Source organism: Telmatherina bonti (assembly GCF_933228915.1).
Source record: "Telmatherina bonti genome assembly, chromosome: 7".
Classification (NCBI taxonomy): domain Eukaryota; kingdom Metazoa; phylum Chordata; class Actinopteri; order Atheriniformes; family Telmatherinidae; genus Telmatherina; species Telmatherina bonti.
Window position 1 is genome coordinate 33,586,199 of NC_136625.1, and position 14,265 is coordinate 33,600,463.

At 40.4% G+C, this 14,265-nt stretch overlaps 1 protein-coding gene across 1 annotated transcript in view; it reads left to right on the plus strand.

Annotated features, from left to right (window-relative positions):
* LOC306758801 (Y+L amino acid transporter 2) overlaps positions 1–13,840 on the plus strand; it is a 20,883-nt gene extending 7,043 nt beyond the window's left edge. Inside the window, exons 3-10 of the mRNA XM_079244191.1 lie at positions 230–355; positions 451–595; positions 7,383–7,506; positions 7,666–7,769; positions 7,867–7,963; positions 8,058–8,207; positions 10,951–11,134; positions 11,207–13,840. Coding sequence (XP_079100317.1) covers positions 230–355; positions 451–595; positions 7,383–7,506; positions 7,666–7,769; positions 7,867–7,963; positions 8,058–8,207; positions 10,951–11,134; positions 11,207–11,301 — 1,025 coding nt within the window. The 3' untranslated portion in view covers positions 11,302–13,840. The remainder of the gene's footprint in view (positions 1–229; positions 356–450; positions 596–7,382; positions 7,507–7,665; positions 7,770–7,866; positions 7,964–8,057; positions 8,208–10,950; positions 11,135–11,206) is intronic.
* Positions 13,841–14,265: the final 425 nt, after the last annotated feature.

Sequence of the window (14,265 nt, forward strand, 5' to 3'; positions counted from 1 at the left end):
TGACTCAGACTCAGACAGGCTCTGCACGTGTCATAAATGCATATTGATTTGAATCAGCTGTGTTGCAGCGGGGACACTTGGAAAACCTGCAGGACACCGATCCTTGAGGACCAGGATTGGGGATCCCTGCTCTACATCACAATGAGAGAACCCCCCCGACTTTTTGACTTTAATAGAGACAATATGGCTGATTTGTTTTGTGTGTTCTCGTTTCTTCTGCTTTGTCCAGGTATACTCATCTTCATCAACTGTGCATATGTGAAGTGGGGGACTCTGGTCCAGGACATCTTCACTTATGCCAAACTCTTGGCCCTCTTCCTCATCATCATAGTTGGAATCCTGAAAATAGTAAGTGGTAAGTAAAAATGAAAAGGAATTTACAAACTGAATGAAAGCATAGAGGTAAGCTCGTATTACATGACTGAAACTTTGATTTGTCTCTTTGTGAAGGAGAAAGAAACAATTTTGAGAGTCCATTTGAGGGGTCCTCCACCGACCCGGGAGCCCTGGCTTTGGCCCTCTATTCGGCACTCTTCTCTTACTCCGGCTGGGATACGCTCAACTTCGTCACTGAGGAGATTAAGAATCCCGAAAGGTGATCGAGTGCTGAAAAAGTATTTGCCCCCTTCCTAATTCCTGACTATTTTGCAAATTTGTCACTCTTAAATGTGTCAGAACATCACACAAATTTGAATATTGGACAAACATAACAAGCAAGATGTAGTTTTAAATGATGATGTTAGTTATTAAGGAAAATAAAACTCTCCAAACCTTCATAAGTTTATGTGGGAAAGTGGCTAGCAAAGCTGCTGTTGTTCTGGTCAAGGTTGCCAGATCTGATGAACAGTTTCCAGCCCCAACAAAACCCATAAAAATAAGAAGAAACAGCCCGAGTTTGAATCTTTTTTAAAAATTCATATAAAACCTTCGAAACTACTGCATGTGTAAGAAAAAAACATGTTATGACCACACAACAGGCTTCCCAATCAGCTAAAAATCAATCGCATATACTGTATATTACTCATATCTAAAGTATTTTCCCCTTCCTAATTTCTTACTATTGCACCTTACTATATCTTAGTGTAATCAACCCTCTGGTCAAAATTCAAGATCACGTTTGTTAAAGGATTTGCACCACAAAAGGCTGCTTCCCCCCAAGATCACAAGTTTATTTAAAAAGAAAAGAATTAAAACAAGGACTTAAAGATTGCTAATAAAACCAGTTTAAAGGGCAGCAATAGAAGACATAGGTGGCGGTACGGCTGGGCGATATGACGATATATATTCTTTGGACAATATAGAATGTCTATTGTTTCATATGAGGCTCTGTCGTTTATGACACGATAATGTGCTTTACTGCAGTATTTTACATCAAGATGCTTTACAGTTTACACGCTGCAATATATAAACAAACATGGAGAACGACAGTAGCAGACCATAGACAGTTATATAAAGAGATGGACGGAGCTTCCGTGATATAACTCGTAGGTTTCTGACAAGCTGAATTGAAGCTCGGTGGGCGGTTCCTACCATCGCCATCTTGGCAGGGGCAAAAATTGACTCCCCCCACAGTTGTCATGAAGGTAAACTTGACCTATTAAACCTAAATGGTTTTTGTACCAGGCTGTAAACATGTTTATTTCTGCTGTAAACATGTTTATTTCTTCTGTAGACATGTTCATTTCTACTGTGAAGTTGGCCTTTTTTAACATGGGAATCTATGGGGATTTGCTCTGTTTTGGAGCCCCTAATGGATGAGCGAGGAACTGCAGTTTTATGCACTTCCCCAAAGACTTCACTTTATACCACCGAAGGTTGTTACTTGTTGCAGACACGTTTCAGAGCAGAATAATTCACTAAAAGATGACCACCCAACCCAAACTGATGAGCTTGTTCCTAAAAGAGGAGAAATTCGCATGGATGCGGTTTGGATATAAAAAGACCGACGTGGAACCGACAACAGATTAGCTCACAGTCCCAACAATGGACTCCAACACAATCAACTCATTTTATCAGCTGCACAAGAATCAGGATAAAGAATACACAATAAAGAATAGAGTCAATGAGCAAAAGCAGCGTCAAGTGGAGGTGAAAGCTCATCATAAACTCCAGACACAAATGCTGCAACAGGCATTTACCCCTGAAACGCCATAAGGCCATAGTGCCTGCAGGTGGAAGGCGATCACTGATGCCGTTACCAAGCAGATCTGACACATAACTGATGGCTGACACAAAATCACACAAACAATAAAATTGTTTGTGTGAGATATGAGATATGAGATTTTGGTCATATCAGCCAGCCCTAGGTGGGGGCAGCCCTGAGCTAAAGAGCCCTTGTATAGAGGATGCAAACCCACGTTACCACACACAGAACTGTGATCCGCCATATCGGGGGAACCAGCGCTGTTTCAGACCAGTTCAGCGCTGTCTGCTTTATTCTGAATTTCTAACCAGTTTTTCATCTTTTCACCGAGTTGAGTCCTCGGCTGCTGCAGCGGCTCGGAAAGGAGATGAATGGTAAATGGACTTGTACTTATATAGTACTTTTCCAGTCATGTTAACCACTTAAAGCACTTTAAACTCACCCATTTACTCACACTCATACCCCAATGGGCACAGAGGTCAATAGCGGGTTTAGTGTCTTAACCAAGGACTTAGACATGCGGTCAGGGGAAGCCTGGAATCGATCCACCAGTCTGGAAGACAACTGCTCATCTATTTGAGCTACAGGTGGCCGGCCCCCATCCCTGCTTTGTTTGGTGGGGATCCGGATCACCTTTTCACATTTCAAACAACTCCTGAAAATTTCATAAAAATCTATCCATAACTTTTTGAGTTATCTTGAACACAAACAGATAAATGCTGGTAAAAACATAACCTCTTTGGCAGAGGTGACAACAGTACGTCACTACTCGCTAATGCTAACGTTGCCATCCGGAATGCTGGAAACCATGACAAAATGACAATACCGCCCACAGCACTTCCTGTGGTGCTTTGCGTCATTTGCTTGGGGTTTAGAGTTCTTATACTGTCTGAAAAGCTGTGGTTGGTAAATGGCGTTAAGTTGCCTGGCGCAGTGTTTTATAGCAAAGCCATTACGGGCATTTATAACGCGACGCGTCAACAAAAAAATTTTGCATTGATGCATTTTCATTCGATGTTCTCAACAAATTGTTGCAGCCTTAAAGTAAAGTGACCTGCAAATGATGATGTGGAAACTGGGGTGGGTGGGAATTAACCGGCAGATAGGAGAGCTAAGAAGCAGGCAAAGGAGAAAGAAGTTGGTTTGACAGTTCCCTGTCAACGGAAAACGGAAGTAATAAGTTATGGAAAACAATGCAGAAACAGTTGGTAGAAGGAAAAAAAGGAAGGCGATTTTATGGAATTCAAGGGAGGAGGAGTATCAGACACAGAAATTATGATGCCATTATTTAAAGACTGAGATTGAGACACAGTTTGCTTAATGTTACACTTTATAGGATGGAGAAACATGATACGGGTCGATGTGCACACTGCAACAACGTGGAAACAACAGAACGTGTAATAATCTGCAGATATGTATGTGGAAGGAGGGAGATGTTTGGTAGAAACAGGCCAAAGAAGATTACATTTGACAAACAAAGTATTTTACAGGGCAGAGCAGTGGAAGGCACGCAAAAAATGATAACTGGTTTTCTAATTAAAACAGGGCTGAATAACAGGTTATAGGGATACGACAATATAGAAGATGTTTTTTTTGTGCTATTCGGCATGACCCATGCTTCTTAACAGTTGGTGGCGGTAATGCAACTCTTTATTGTTTACCTACCATCAGAGACAACATAAGAAGAAGAAGAATCTCTCGAGGCCTTGTCTCCCAAAACAAATTTTTTGGCCTTTCATCCACACAAAAACACAGATTCATGTTTTATTTATACGATTATTTAAATAAATCCCAACCACAGTGAAGATGTGTGAATACTTTGTTTGCACGTCTGCACGTGGACGTATATAACCGAGTTTTAGGTTTTAAAACGTATGTGACTGGGCACAATATTTAAGTGCCGGCACAATACAAGGTTCTTCAGCTTCAAGAAGAGCAAGAGACGTACAGCCAATTCCCCATTAAAACATTTATTAAAAGGTTCCGACATAATTTGGAGACCGGGCGACAATATGTAAAGAAAAATAGGGAAATTAGGCAGGTTGCTTACCACGGGGAGATGCTATCGCAGATCCCAAATAATTTCCACCACGTGAATACACTGATCACTCACACAGTACTCCACGCTGCAACTCACACTAGACAGCAAACAAACTATTCACATGACCCCCCTTTTCTTAGGTCTACCACCCGGCATGCATTAGGTGAGGATCCCACGTATACTCCCCGCAGTTTGCTCCACTGCCTAAAACGAAAAATAATCAGGGTAAGTCTCACTGGGTTCAATTTACAATGAGAACATAATAAAACAATACATAAACAGAATGTTCATAAAAGGCCACCACTGGACAGTCCTTCCAATCCAAATTAAATCCAGCCCTCTGGAGTTGGTCAAAGTGGATCAATGATACAAATGAACTGGTTCTGGCAAAACAGCAGTCTGGCACTAAATCTGCAATGAGGGGAGCATGGTTAACGGTGTTGACATCAACTGTCAAAAATACTTGAGGGACTAACCCTCCTACATTTCCAGTTTGAGTTACCTTGCTCTCTTTCAGGCCCTGATTAAAACAAAGGAGACCGCCGGAACAGTCGGCTGACAAATGGCTCCACAATATAACCAGGATTACTTCCCTTTTCAACATAGGGTTACACACATACATCAGCCAGGATGAATCAGAACATAAATTTACAATTTATCACTCCAAGAAGTCTTATCACAGCATCCACCCGAATCCAAACAAAAGATGCTAATTGCCCTCACCTGTTCTTATAAAAAGGCAGGAGCCTGACTCCTCCCTAAAGAGGGCAGTGCTTATCACCATGCCTGTCAACCCTCACACTTAATCGTCTGCAACAAAAAATACCATGACGACCATAGATGTCCTCAAAACTGTGTTAGCATCATCCATTGTCCAGGCACTTTGTGTTTGTGTGTTTTTACACTGCCGTTAGCACCGCTCCACGTAGACCGTGTAAGTGCCTTTGAAACGACTTAAGCATTAAAGAAGCTAAATATTTTATTTCTGTTCCAAATGTAAATTTTTTTTGTTTTGTCTGAAAATTATTATTCTTTATAATATGAAATAGGATTTCATTTGTCATTATGGCATTCATAAGAATATTTCATTGTAATACCGCTAATATCGCGAGGACTTTGACCGAGTCACATTCTAAAGCAGCCCGGCCAATTAGCTAGCTGCATAAGACTACACAAAGCCACAAGTTGACGCTATAAGACCTCAAAAGTGGCCACGAGGTAACACTTTTGGTAACATTTGTATGTTTTTGTTTTTAGGTGCTTAAAACTACTGTTTTATTTCTTTGTTTGTTAAGCCACAATAAAACGCCCATCTTAAGAAACCGTGCCAGTGTTGTTATTTTGGAGCCACAGACGACTGGACGAAGGACAAGATTAAGAACAGTTATTTTCCGCCACCTAACCATACCACGTTAGAGGCATGTTTGGTGTTTTGTGGAAGTGACGCTGTGAGGTGGAAGGTTATTCTGATTGGATAGGATTAGGGGCGCTACTGCCACCTAAAGGTTTGACATGCTGATGAATGTGCTTAACAACGCGGTTACACGGATATGTGTGGATGGATTTGTTTATGAAAAAAGAGAAGGTGTGGATTCATTTCTTTTACTAGCCAAAGGGGGGAAGATATTCAGTTTTACAAAAACCCGGCTACATGTGGACATCGTCTCTGAATCTGCCTATAGAGCCGCTTAAAGTCAGCAGCCTGCTGTTGAACCAGCTCCTCTGCACTGTGATGGCGCCATGCAGAAGATGGCTGACATGATGCTCAGCAGCTTGTCCAGTGTCCTCCTCTCTGCAACTGCTACAATACATACTAATTACATCGTCTCTCTGCTGTCTGTTTGTAAGAAGAGGTTGGTGTTAGCACTGGGGAGGCTGATGACTAGCTTCCCTAGGCCAGTGGTCTACCATCTAGACACGAGCTTGGCTGGCCATTAGTAAGTATTAGTGGGGCGTTTTGTTTGAAACGTTATAAACTATTATATTGATGCTGACACCCAGCTGAATTGGTTATAGGTAACTAACTTGGTGAACTCAGTTAGCTATTGGTTAACCAAGCTGATTGTATCTAGCACTTTCAACCATGGCACACAAGTATGAAAGCTGCTTTTTATATATTCTTAATTAACTCTCTTATAGAGTGTGTTAATGTGACTAATAATTTTATTGTTTTTATTTCATTTTATTCTGTAGGATAATGTTGTTGAGCCTGGGATTGTGTACAGCGCTTTGGTCAACTGTGTTGTTTTAAAGTGCTCTATAAATAAAGTTGGATTGGATTGGGTTTTTCTATTAAGTGGTAGATTATGTGGTATGATGCTGCCTCCTGCAGTTGAATTGGATTTTACTGCAGTTTCAGGCTCCTACCATAAACAAGATGTTGACTCATGGAAAGTCCTTCTTAGAAACAGAAACAGTCGGCCTAACTGGTGCTTTATGGTAAAAAATAAGATAAAAATGTTGTAATGTAAATCTTTCTCTTCAATGTGTTTCTTGGTTGTTGGGAAAGGCAGAGTGTAAATCGTCCATTTCTCTCCACATCCCACCATCCATGTCAACTTCCTCACACAGAACAGACAAAGACATTCCCAAGTTCAGACCTGGACCAATCAAGAGACGCATGACACTGTTTCTGTATGGAGCCTAGACCTAGATTTAGTCATCATGCCTCTATGACGCTGAGAATCGGACATTACAAGATTTAAACTGATCCAGTGTTTGTGCCAGTCTGTTATTTAGGACCAGACTATTCCTGAGTCTGGGACCTGCGAAAAGGCTCTTTTGTCTCCAGATACGTTTTGTTCTTGGAGTAGATCAAATCCGCTGGGAACTGGACATCGTGGTTCTTGATGGAGCAATAGCTCAGGAATATAAAAAGCAGCAAGGCCATTAAGAGGCCTAAAAACAAAATTAAATTTTTAACTGGATCCTTATAGAAGTTTAAAACCACCACAGGGTTCTCAAAAGTCTTATTTTAGGCCATTTTACATGTTTATCAGTATTCTTATCTCAATAAATTATTGTTTCAAATTTCATAGACTATTTTCACAGCAAAAAACCTGCATGAGCAGATTTTAGACATTTCAGTCTAAGACCTGTGTCTGAGCAGTGGAATTTAACAGCTTGACAACCTTCTGCCATCTGCTCGTTCCAGCTGTTCAGTGAGCCAGTAACCACTCTGTGTTGGTATTGTTGCAGGAATTTGCCACTGGCCATTGCCATTTCCATGCCAATTGTCACCATCATCTACCTGCTGACCAACGTGGCATACTATGTGGTTCTAGACATGCCCTCCCTGCTGGCCAGTGATGCTGTGGCTGTGGTAAGAAACCATTAGAGACTCAAGACATGAATCATTGTGGTTAAGTATGTCACAGACCTCAGATATTTTACCCTCTGAAATTAAACAGGACTGATGGAACTAAGTCAAACGTTGCTTCCATGTTAACTTGTTGTAAGTCTTGCAATTATGACCCCACAGACATTTGGAAATGCAGTTCTGGGTCCATTTAATTGGATCATCCCTGTTTCAGTGGCCATGTCCTGCTACGGAGGGCTAAATGCTTCCATCATTGCTGCCTCACGGTATTAAGAAAACACTGAGCAGGTGCTCACTTTAACTTCATTTTGTGTTAAGACTTAAAGAAATCTTCTGGTAACTTTCTCTTTATCAATCACACAGGCTGTTTTTTGTTGGAGCAAGAGAGGGTCACCTCCCTGACAGCCTAAGCCTGATCCACCTGGAGCGCTATACACCCATACCTGCACTGCTGTTCAATGTGAGAAAGGTCCCAGCAAACCAATCGCAAACATTTCCATCCCATAACAAAGCAGTTGACATTGTTCACCTGTCATTGTGCTGTGTGGCTACAGGGGCTGATGGGCTTGATCTTCCTGTGTGTGGAGGACGTGTTTCAGCTCATCAACTACTTCAGCTTCAGTTACTGGCTGTACGTTGGCCTCTCTGTGGCTGGACTCATCTACCTGCGCATCACTCAGCCAGACAGACACAGGCCTGTCAAGGTGCAGTTTTTTACATGTACTGTTCAGAGTAATATAGAACAGTACATTCAGAGTACTGAGCTCCTGGCAGTCCGTGACATATATACTTGTAGCAGCTAAATCCATCTGGAGGTCAAATGAGAAAGTTGCTCGTCATTTTACATGGGTAGTAATCTCACGTAAAATACATTACAGACATGGGAATGTCTATTATTTTCTCATGTTTGCCAGGCTCTCATTTTAAATGCATTTTAAAACCTGTTGCCACTCCAGACAGTGTCTAATCCAGTAGGCCACCAACTTAGGCTTGCTAAGCAGCAGTCTCTCCCACTCCAACTCCAGTTTTCCCACTGTGGTAAACAGCGCAGGGAGTGTTTCATCCAGTTAGTCACCAGCATAGGGAAGCTAAAAATTTGCATCTCCAATCCAAAGACAAGTATCTCCTTGATGGTAAACAGCACAGGGAGTTTTCTGTCTTGTAGGTCACCAATCTAGACATGCTAGACATTAGCTTCTATCATGCTAAGACCATCATCACCTTGTTAATAGACAGCAGATTGAGAGATTCATACAGTGGGTCAATAGTCTAGGGAATGCAGCTGTTAGCCTTTCTAATGCTAACACCAGAACTACATTGCTAGGGAGTTTTCCAGCAAGTAGGTCACCAATCTAGACATGCTAGACATTAGCTTCTATCATGCTAACACTAACATTACATCTCCTTGCTAATAGACAGCAGACTGAAAGATTCATACAGTAGGTAAATAATCTAGGGAAGGCAGCTGTTAGACTTTATAATTCTAACACCAGAACTGTCTTGCTAATACACAGCACAGGGAGTTTTCCAGCTAGTAGGTCACCAATCTAGACATGCTAGGCATTATCTTCTATCATGCTAACACTAGCATCTCTTTGTTAATAGACAGTAGACTGAAAGATTCATACAGTAGGTCAATAGTCTGGGGAAGGCAGCTGATAGTCTTTCTAATGCTAACACGAGAACTATTTTGCTAATACACAGCACAGGGAGTTTCCCATCTAGTAGGCCAACAACCTAGATATGCTAGACATTAGCTTCTATACTGCTAACACCAGAATCTCCTTGCTAATAGAGAGCAAACTGAAAGATTTAAACCGTAGGTCAATAGCCTAAGAAAGACAGTTGTTATCCTTTCTAATGCTAACACTAGCATCTCCTTACTCTTGCAGCAGATTGAGAGATTCATACAGTAGGTCAGCAGGAAAGGTAGCTTGTCGTATTTCTAGTGCTAATGCCAGCATCTGAATTATCAAATGGAATGATGATGATGCTGTTAGTGATGATGAAGTTTGTTTTTCATATTACTTTTACATTTTACAAGTTATTTTATTTTCCATTTATTCGATGTGAGTAAAGTGATTCAAATTTGTAGGGTATTTAATCTTTTTACCACATACACACATTTGGAGGCTATTGCACTCGTGTTAGGAAGACCAGCAGTAGAATTAAATTAGATTCCTGTCTTGAATGATGGATTAAAAAACAAATTTATTTTTCCACTGCAGAAAATTAAAGACTTAGTTGTCTGCAATATGTTGCTATTTATTTTAGAATAAAGTTTTATTCCAAAAGTTATTTTAAACCTCTGAAAAATATTTATCATTTTATTACTATGTCTTGATGAATTTAACAGCAGAAAACAACATAAACTCTGACCTTGTTTACACATGTCACCACTCAAATGTTTGTTAAAGTCCTGAGGGTTTGTAGAATTTATTCTTAGGTCAGAAAAATCCAAAAATCTGTGATTTTCGTGAATGCCATGATCTTGGCACAAAGCTTGTATGAAGGACTAATTAGTTCATAAGAATGATTCATGGAGGAGAACCACTGACTTTGGAGGATGAATGCTCATGCATGCTCAAGGATTGCTGTTTGTTTCTTTTGATTTTTTTCAAATGATTATCCAAAAGGACGTTTGGTTGATGTTCATGCATTCAGATACTGATCATTACGACCAGCTCCAGTAAGCCTCATTAGCAGCAATTTGAAGAAGAGTCACATTCCTGCCAACAAAACCAATAGAGATAATCCAGTCATTAATTGTGTCAAACCAGGATTGCTGCTCTGTAATGTACTCCAATGTATCAAATGAAATACGTAAGAAACCTCAAACTCTGCAATACCAAGAAGTGCATGTGGAGTCATACATGCCAACACAATGGGCAATCACCTAAATTGGTAATTGTTCAAGACAGATCATCATATTCACTATTCATTTTTATCAATAAATCTGACAACAACCTTTAATACTTGACAAGAAAATGATTTTAGTATAAATATACATAGTTACACCGCTTGACATGCAGCGACAACGGTGTAATGTCTGTGTTTATGTGTACAGATGTTTTATTGACCTATATGGAGTCCAGGATGAATAGCTGCAGTTGTTGGCTCCAGCTAATGGAGATCCAAATAAAAGTAAACAATCTTAATTATGTGTGTTTAAAACAGGGTTGTGCAAAGTCTGTCCTCGAGTGGCCGCTGTCCTGCAGGTTTTCCACATATTGCTGTTCCAACACACCTGGCTCACAGTAAACGGCTCCAACAGCCTATAAAGTTCTACAAGATGACTGATTTGTTTGAGTCAGGTGTGTTGGACCAGGGATACATGGAAAACCTGCAGGATTGTTGCCGTCCAGAACTGGAACTGGACACTCCTGGTTTAGAATCACAAAAATGCTGAAGAACATTAACTGAGTGATTGTCCTCTTGTCTCCACAGCTGACCTTATTCTTCCCCTTCGTCTACTGTGTGTGCAGCCTGTTTTTAGTCATCGTCCCTCTGTACGGAGACACCGTCAATTCTCTTATAGGGATCGGCATTGCGCTGTCTGGGGTGCCAGTTTATTATGTGGCCATTTATCTACCGGAAGAGAGGAGGCCCAGATTTATCCGCAAACTAAACAGTAAGATTTACGCTAAATGAAGTGACCAAAGGACAGCAGATCTTCCCTTCTCTCATCCTTTTCCTTCTCCAGTGTTTGCCACTAGATACTGCCAGATGTTGCTATACTGCTGCGTGACTGAGTTCGACATTGAGATGGAAACGCCAGCAGGTGATAAAACACAGTGAGCTGCAGACAGACTCCGTCATTCGTCTGAGGGCTGCAATGACATGAAGCCTGTGTGGACAGAAAAGCAGGACGCAGGGTCGTCACATCTGGAAGAGTCATTTCTGCTAAGCTGAGTTTGAAATAAACCTGACGCTTCAAATGACATCAGAAAGGAGAAATCCCATGAGAGACAAGATTTAAACAAAGCTGCTGCAACAAATCTGTAGCTCAAGCACACATTTCTTCTTGTTTGTTTGTTGCTATAATTCAGTTAATGATAGTTTTCAGCTTGCAGAAGCATCTAGGGACACCTTTACAGTTAGACTTACTCATCAGTGCACTCATTCCTGCAAATATAAAACACATCGTCAACTTCAACCTTTATTTTTCACATGTTCAGAGTTTGACTCGAGTTTCCTTCATTGTCTGTGCATTTTATTGGAAAAAAAAAAGGTTCTGTTATTTCACAGTGATCCTGCATCTTCATCCTTCATCATCCTTAATCACTTTTAGAGTAGCTGAATGAATGCCAGCCAGCTCCATCTGCAGCATGCTAACTTGCTGGTTCTGCTATATTTCCTGCCTGAAGGGGGCACAAATGCAGTGAAACTGCCACTAATTAACTAAACAAGTATCAACTTTAGTGTGTAGCATTTAATTTCATTACTGGAGAACAATGGCGCTATGAATTTAGAGCATTTGAATGCTAAAAACAAGCCTCTCATCTGAAGATGATGAGGTTCCCCTCATTCACAGTGACAATGAGTTTACAGTAACACAGTCAGACACATATTAGTAACTGAATAAAAGCACTTTAACCGTTTAATGTTTTCTAAATCAACAAATAAAATCCGTAAATATGTTGAAACCATAGAAAAAATGAATGAAGCCTCTGTGACGTTACCTGTAGGTTTCTGAAGAGCTGAAGTGAAGCTCGGTGGGTGGTTCCTACCATCATCATCTCGGCAGCATGTCGTCTCTTCTGGAAAATACAAAAATGGCAAAGAGATGGAGTTGAGAGGGGGGCTGTGAGCATGGGGGTGGATGATTGACATCTAGCGATCTCCGACTTGCCTGTAGCTAAAAGTTATGCGAGCTAACCCGGAGCTATAAGAAGCTAACCAGCTAGGTAGCTAGGCTAAAGCTAAATGATGCGTTAGTCAGCTAAAAAAGGACACACTCCGGTTTATGTGGAATTTCAAGATTAAATAACTTCTAAATGGAGAAGTTATAAAAATAAAAAAAATTCACTCCCTCCACAGTTGTCATGAAGATAAACCTGACCTATTAAAACAAAAATGGATTTTTGAACCAGGCTGTAATCGTGTTTATTTCTGCTGTGAAGTTGCTCTTTTTAACATGGGAGTCTATGGGATTTACTCTGTTTTGGAGCCCCTAGTGGATGAAGGAGGAACTGCAGTTTGTAGCATTTCTGCATAGGCTTCACTTTAAACCCCCTGGTTGAAACCAATAAGGTCCCATGTTAAAAAGACCAACTTCAGAGCAGAAATAAACCCATCCGTTAGCTTGGTTGGCTGTTAGCTACAGGCAGGTCAGAGTTTAATACATGTTGATTATCCACCCCCACGCTCACAGCCCCCTTTCATCCCCACCTTTGCCCATAAAAGTATTTTCCAGGAGCAACAGCTTGTGTGAAGCTGCAAAGGTGGCGACGCCGAGAGCCGTCCAATGAGCTTCATTTGCTTTTCCAAAACCTGCGAATAACGTCTCAGGGTGATGGGCTTTGTCCATCTTTTCAAACTGACATATTTTTACTATTTCTTGGAAAATACAAGCTGATTATGACTCTGATGGCAGCAACACAGCTGTAAAAAGTTGCAGCAAAAAACTGGAAAAGTAATTTGTACAAATAAAACACCACCATAGGAGCTTTTAGCAATTTGGGTTAAATATGTTAAACCTGTTATTCCAAAAGTATCATATTTGATGCATACAGTTTTTGAGACCTTTGCATCACCTAATGGTAAAAACTTAACTCCAATCCCAGTTTTATCCCATCGGATACTTGTCCTTTCCCATCTGGTGGAAACCAGGAGGCAGAAAACTGCACGACAACAATGCTGACAAATACACCTTAATAAATAATTATATACCCAAATTTTCACATTTTATTTAAGGGCCAAATAAAATAAAAGACACGTTTCTTCATCAATTTTTAATTTGGGCTTTCAAGGGTTAATTGACATCAAGTCAATGCAACTGGACTCTCACACGTTTTTCACGTGTTGTCTGAGAGGCTCTGCCTCTGAAATGCTCCTTATAGACCCACTGTAAACGATTACTACACCTCACTGCAGTTTATTTTCATTTACATTTTAGTGCCACTTTTTCTTTGTTAGGTTTCTGTTTCATCTCTTTTTTCATCGCTTTATAAGCTTCTTCAAGCTTTTGGCCTTTTGATCAAGGTGCGTTTTGTGTTTTCTTTAAAAATCTTTATTTTCATACCATCATCTCCAGAAGGCATAAAATGTAATGTCTGTCTCTTTGTTTAAAAAGCTGAGAAGGTTTTCTACATTAAAGGAGACTCATTCTGCCTTTTTCACAAGCCGAGGCTCTGAGTTCTTTAGTAGATATATAATGTCCTTTACTCAAAATACCACACGGAGACGGAACAACAGCTTTTCCACCAACCTGTTTAGGATAAATAACAAATCACAGAGCTACAGTAAATAACGCGACAGCACTCATTTTATGCTGAAATAACTATTTCAGCTTGGTCCAGCTTTGTCTTGGCAGCCAGAAGCTTTGTTTTCCAGTCAAAAGCCAGTCAGTAATTCAGATATCGACTCCATGTTGCTTCATTCCCCTGCTTTCCTTTAAGGTTTTTAAAAGTCTAATGGAAAGGAATTGTTCAGCTAATTTACACTGAAGTTAAGTTTTTTTTTTATGTGATATAGAAGCCCTTAATAGGTTTGACAAGAAAACAGAATTTATCAACTTAACTCTGGGACCAAAAGAAAAAA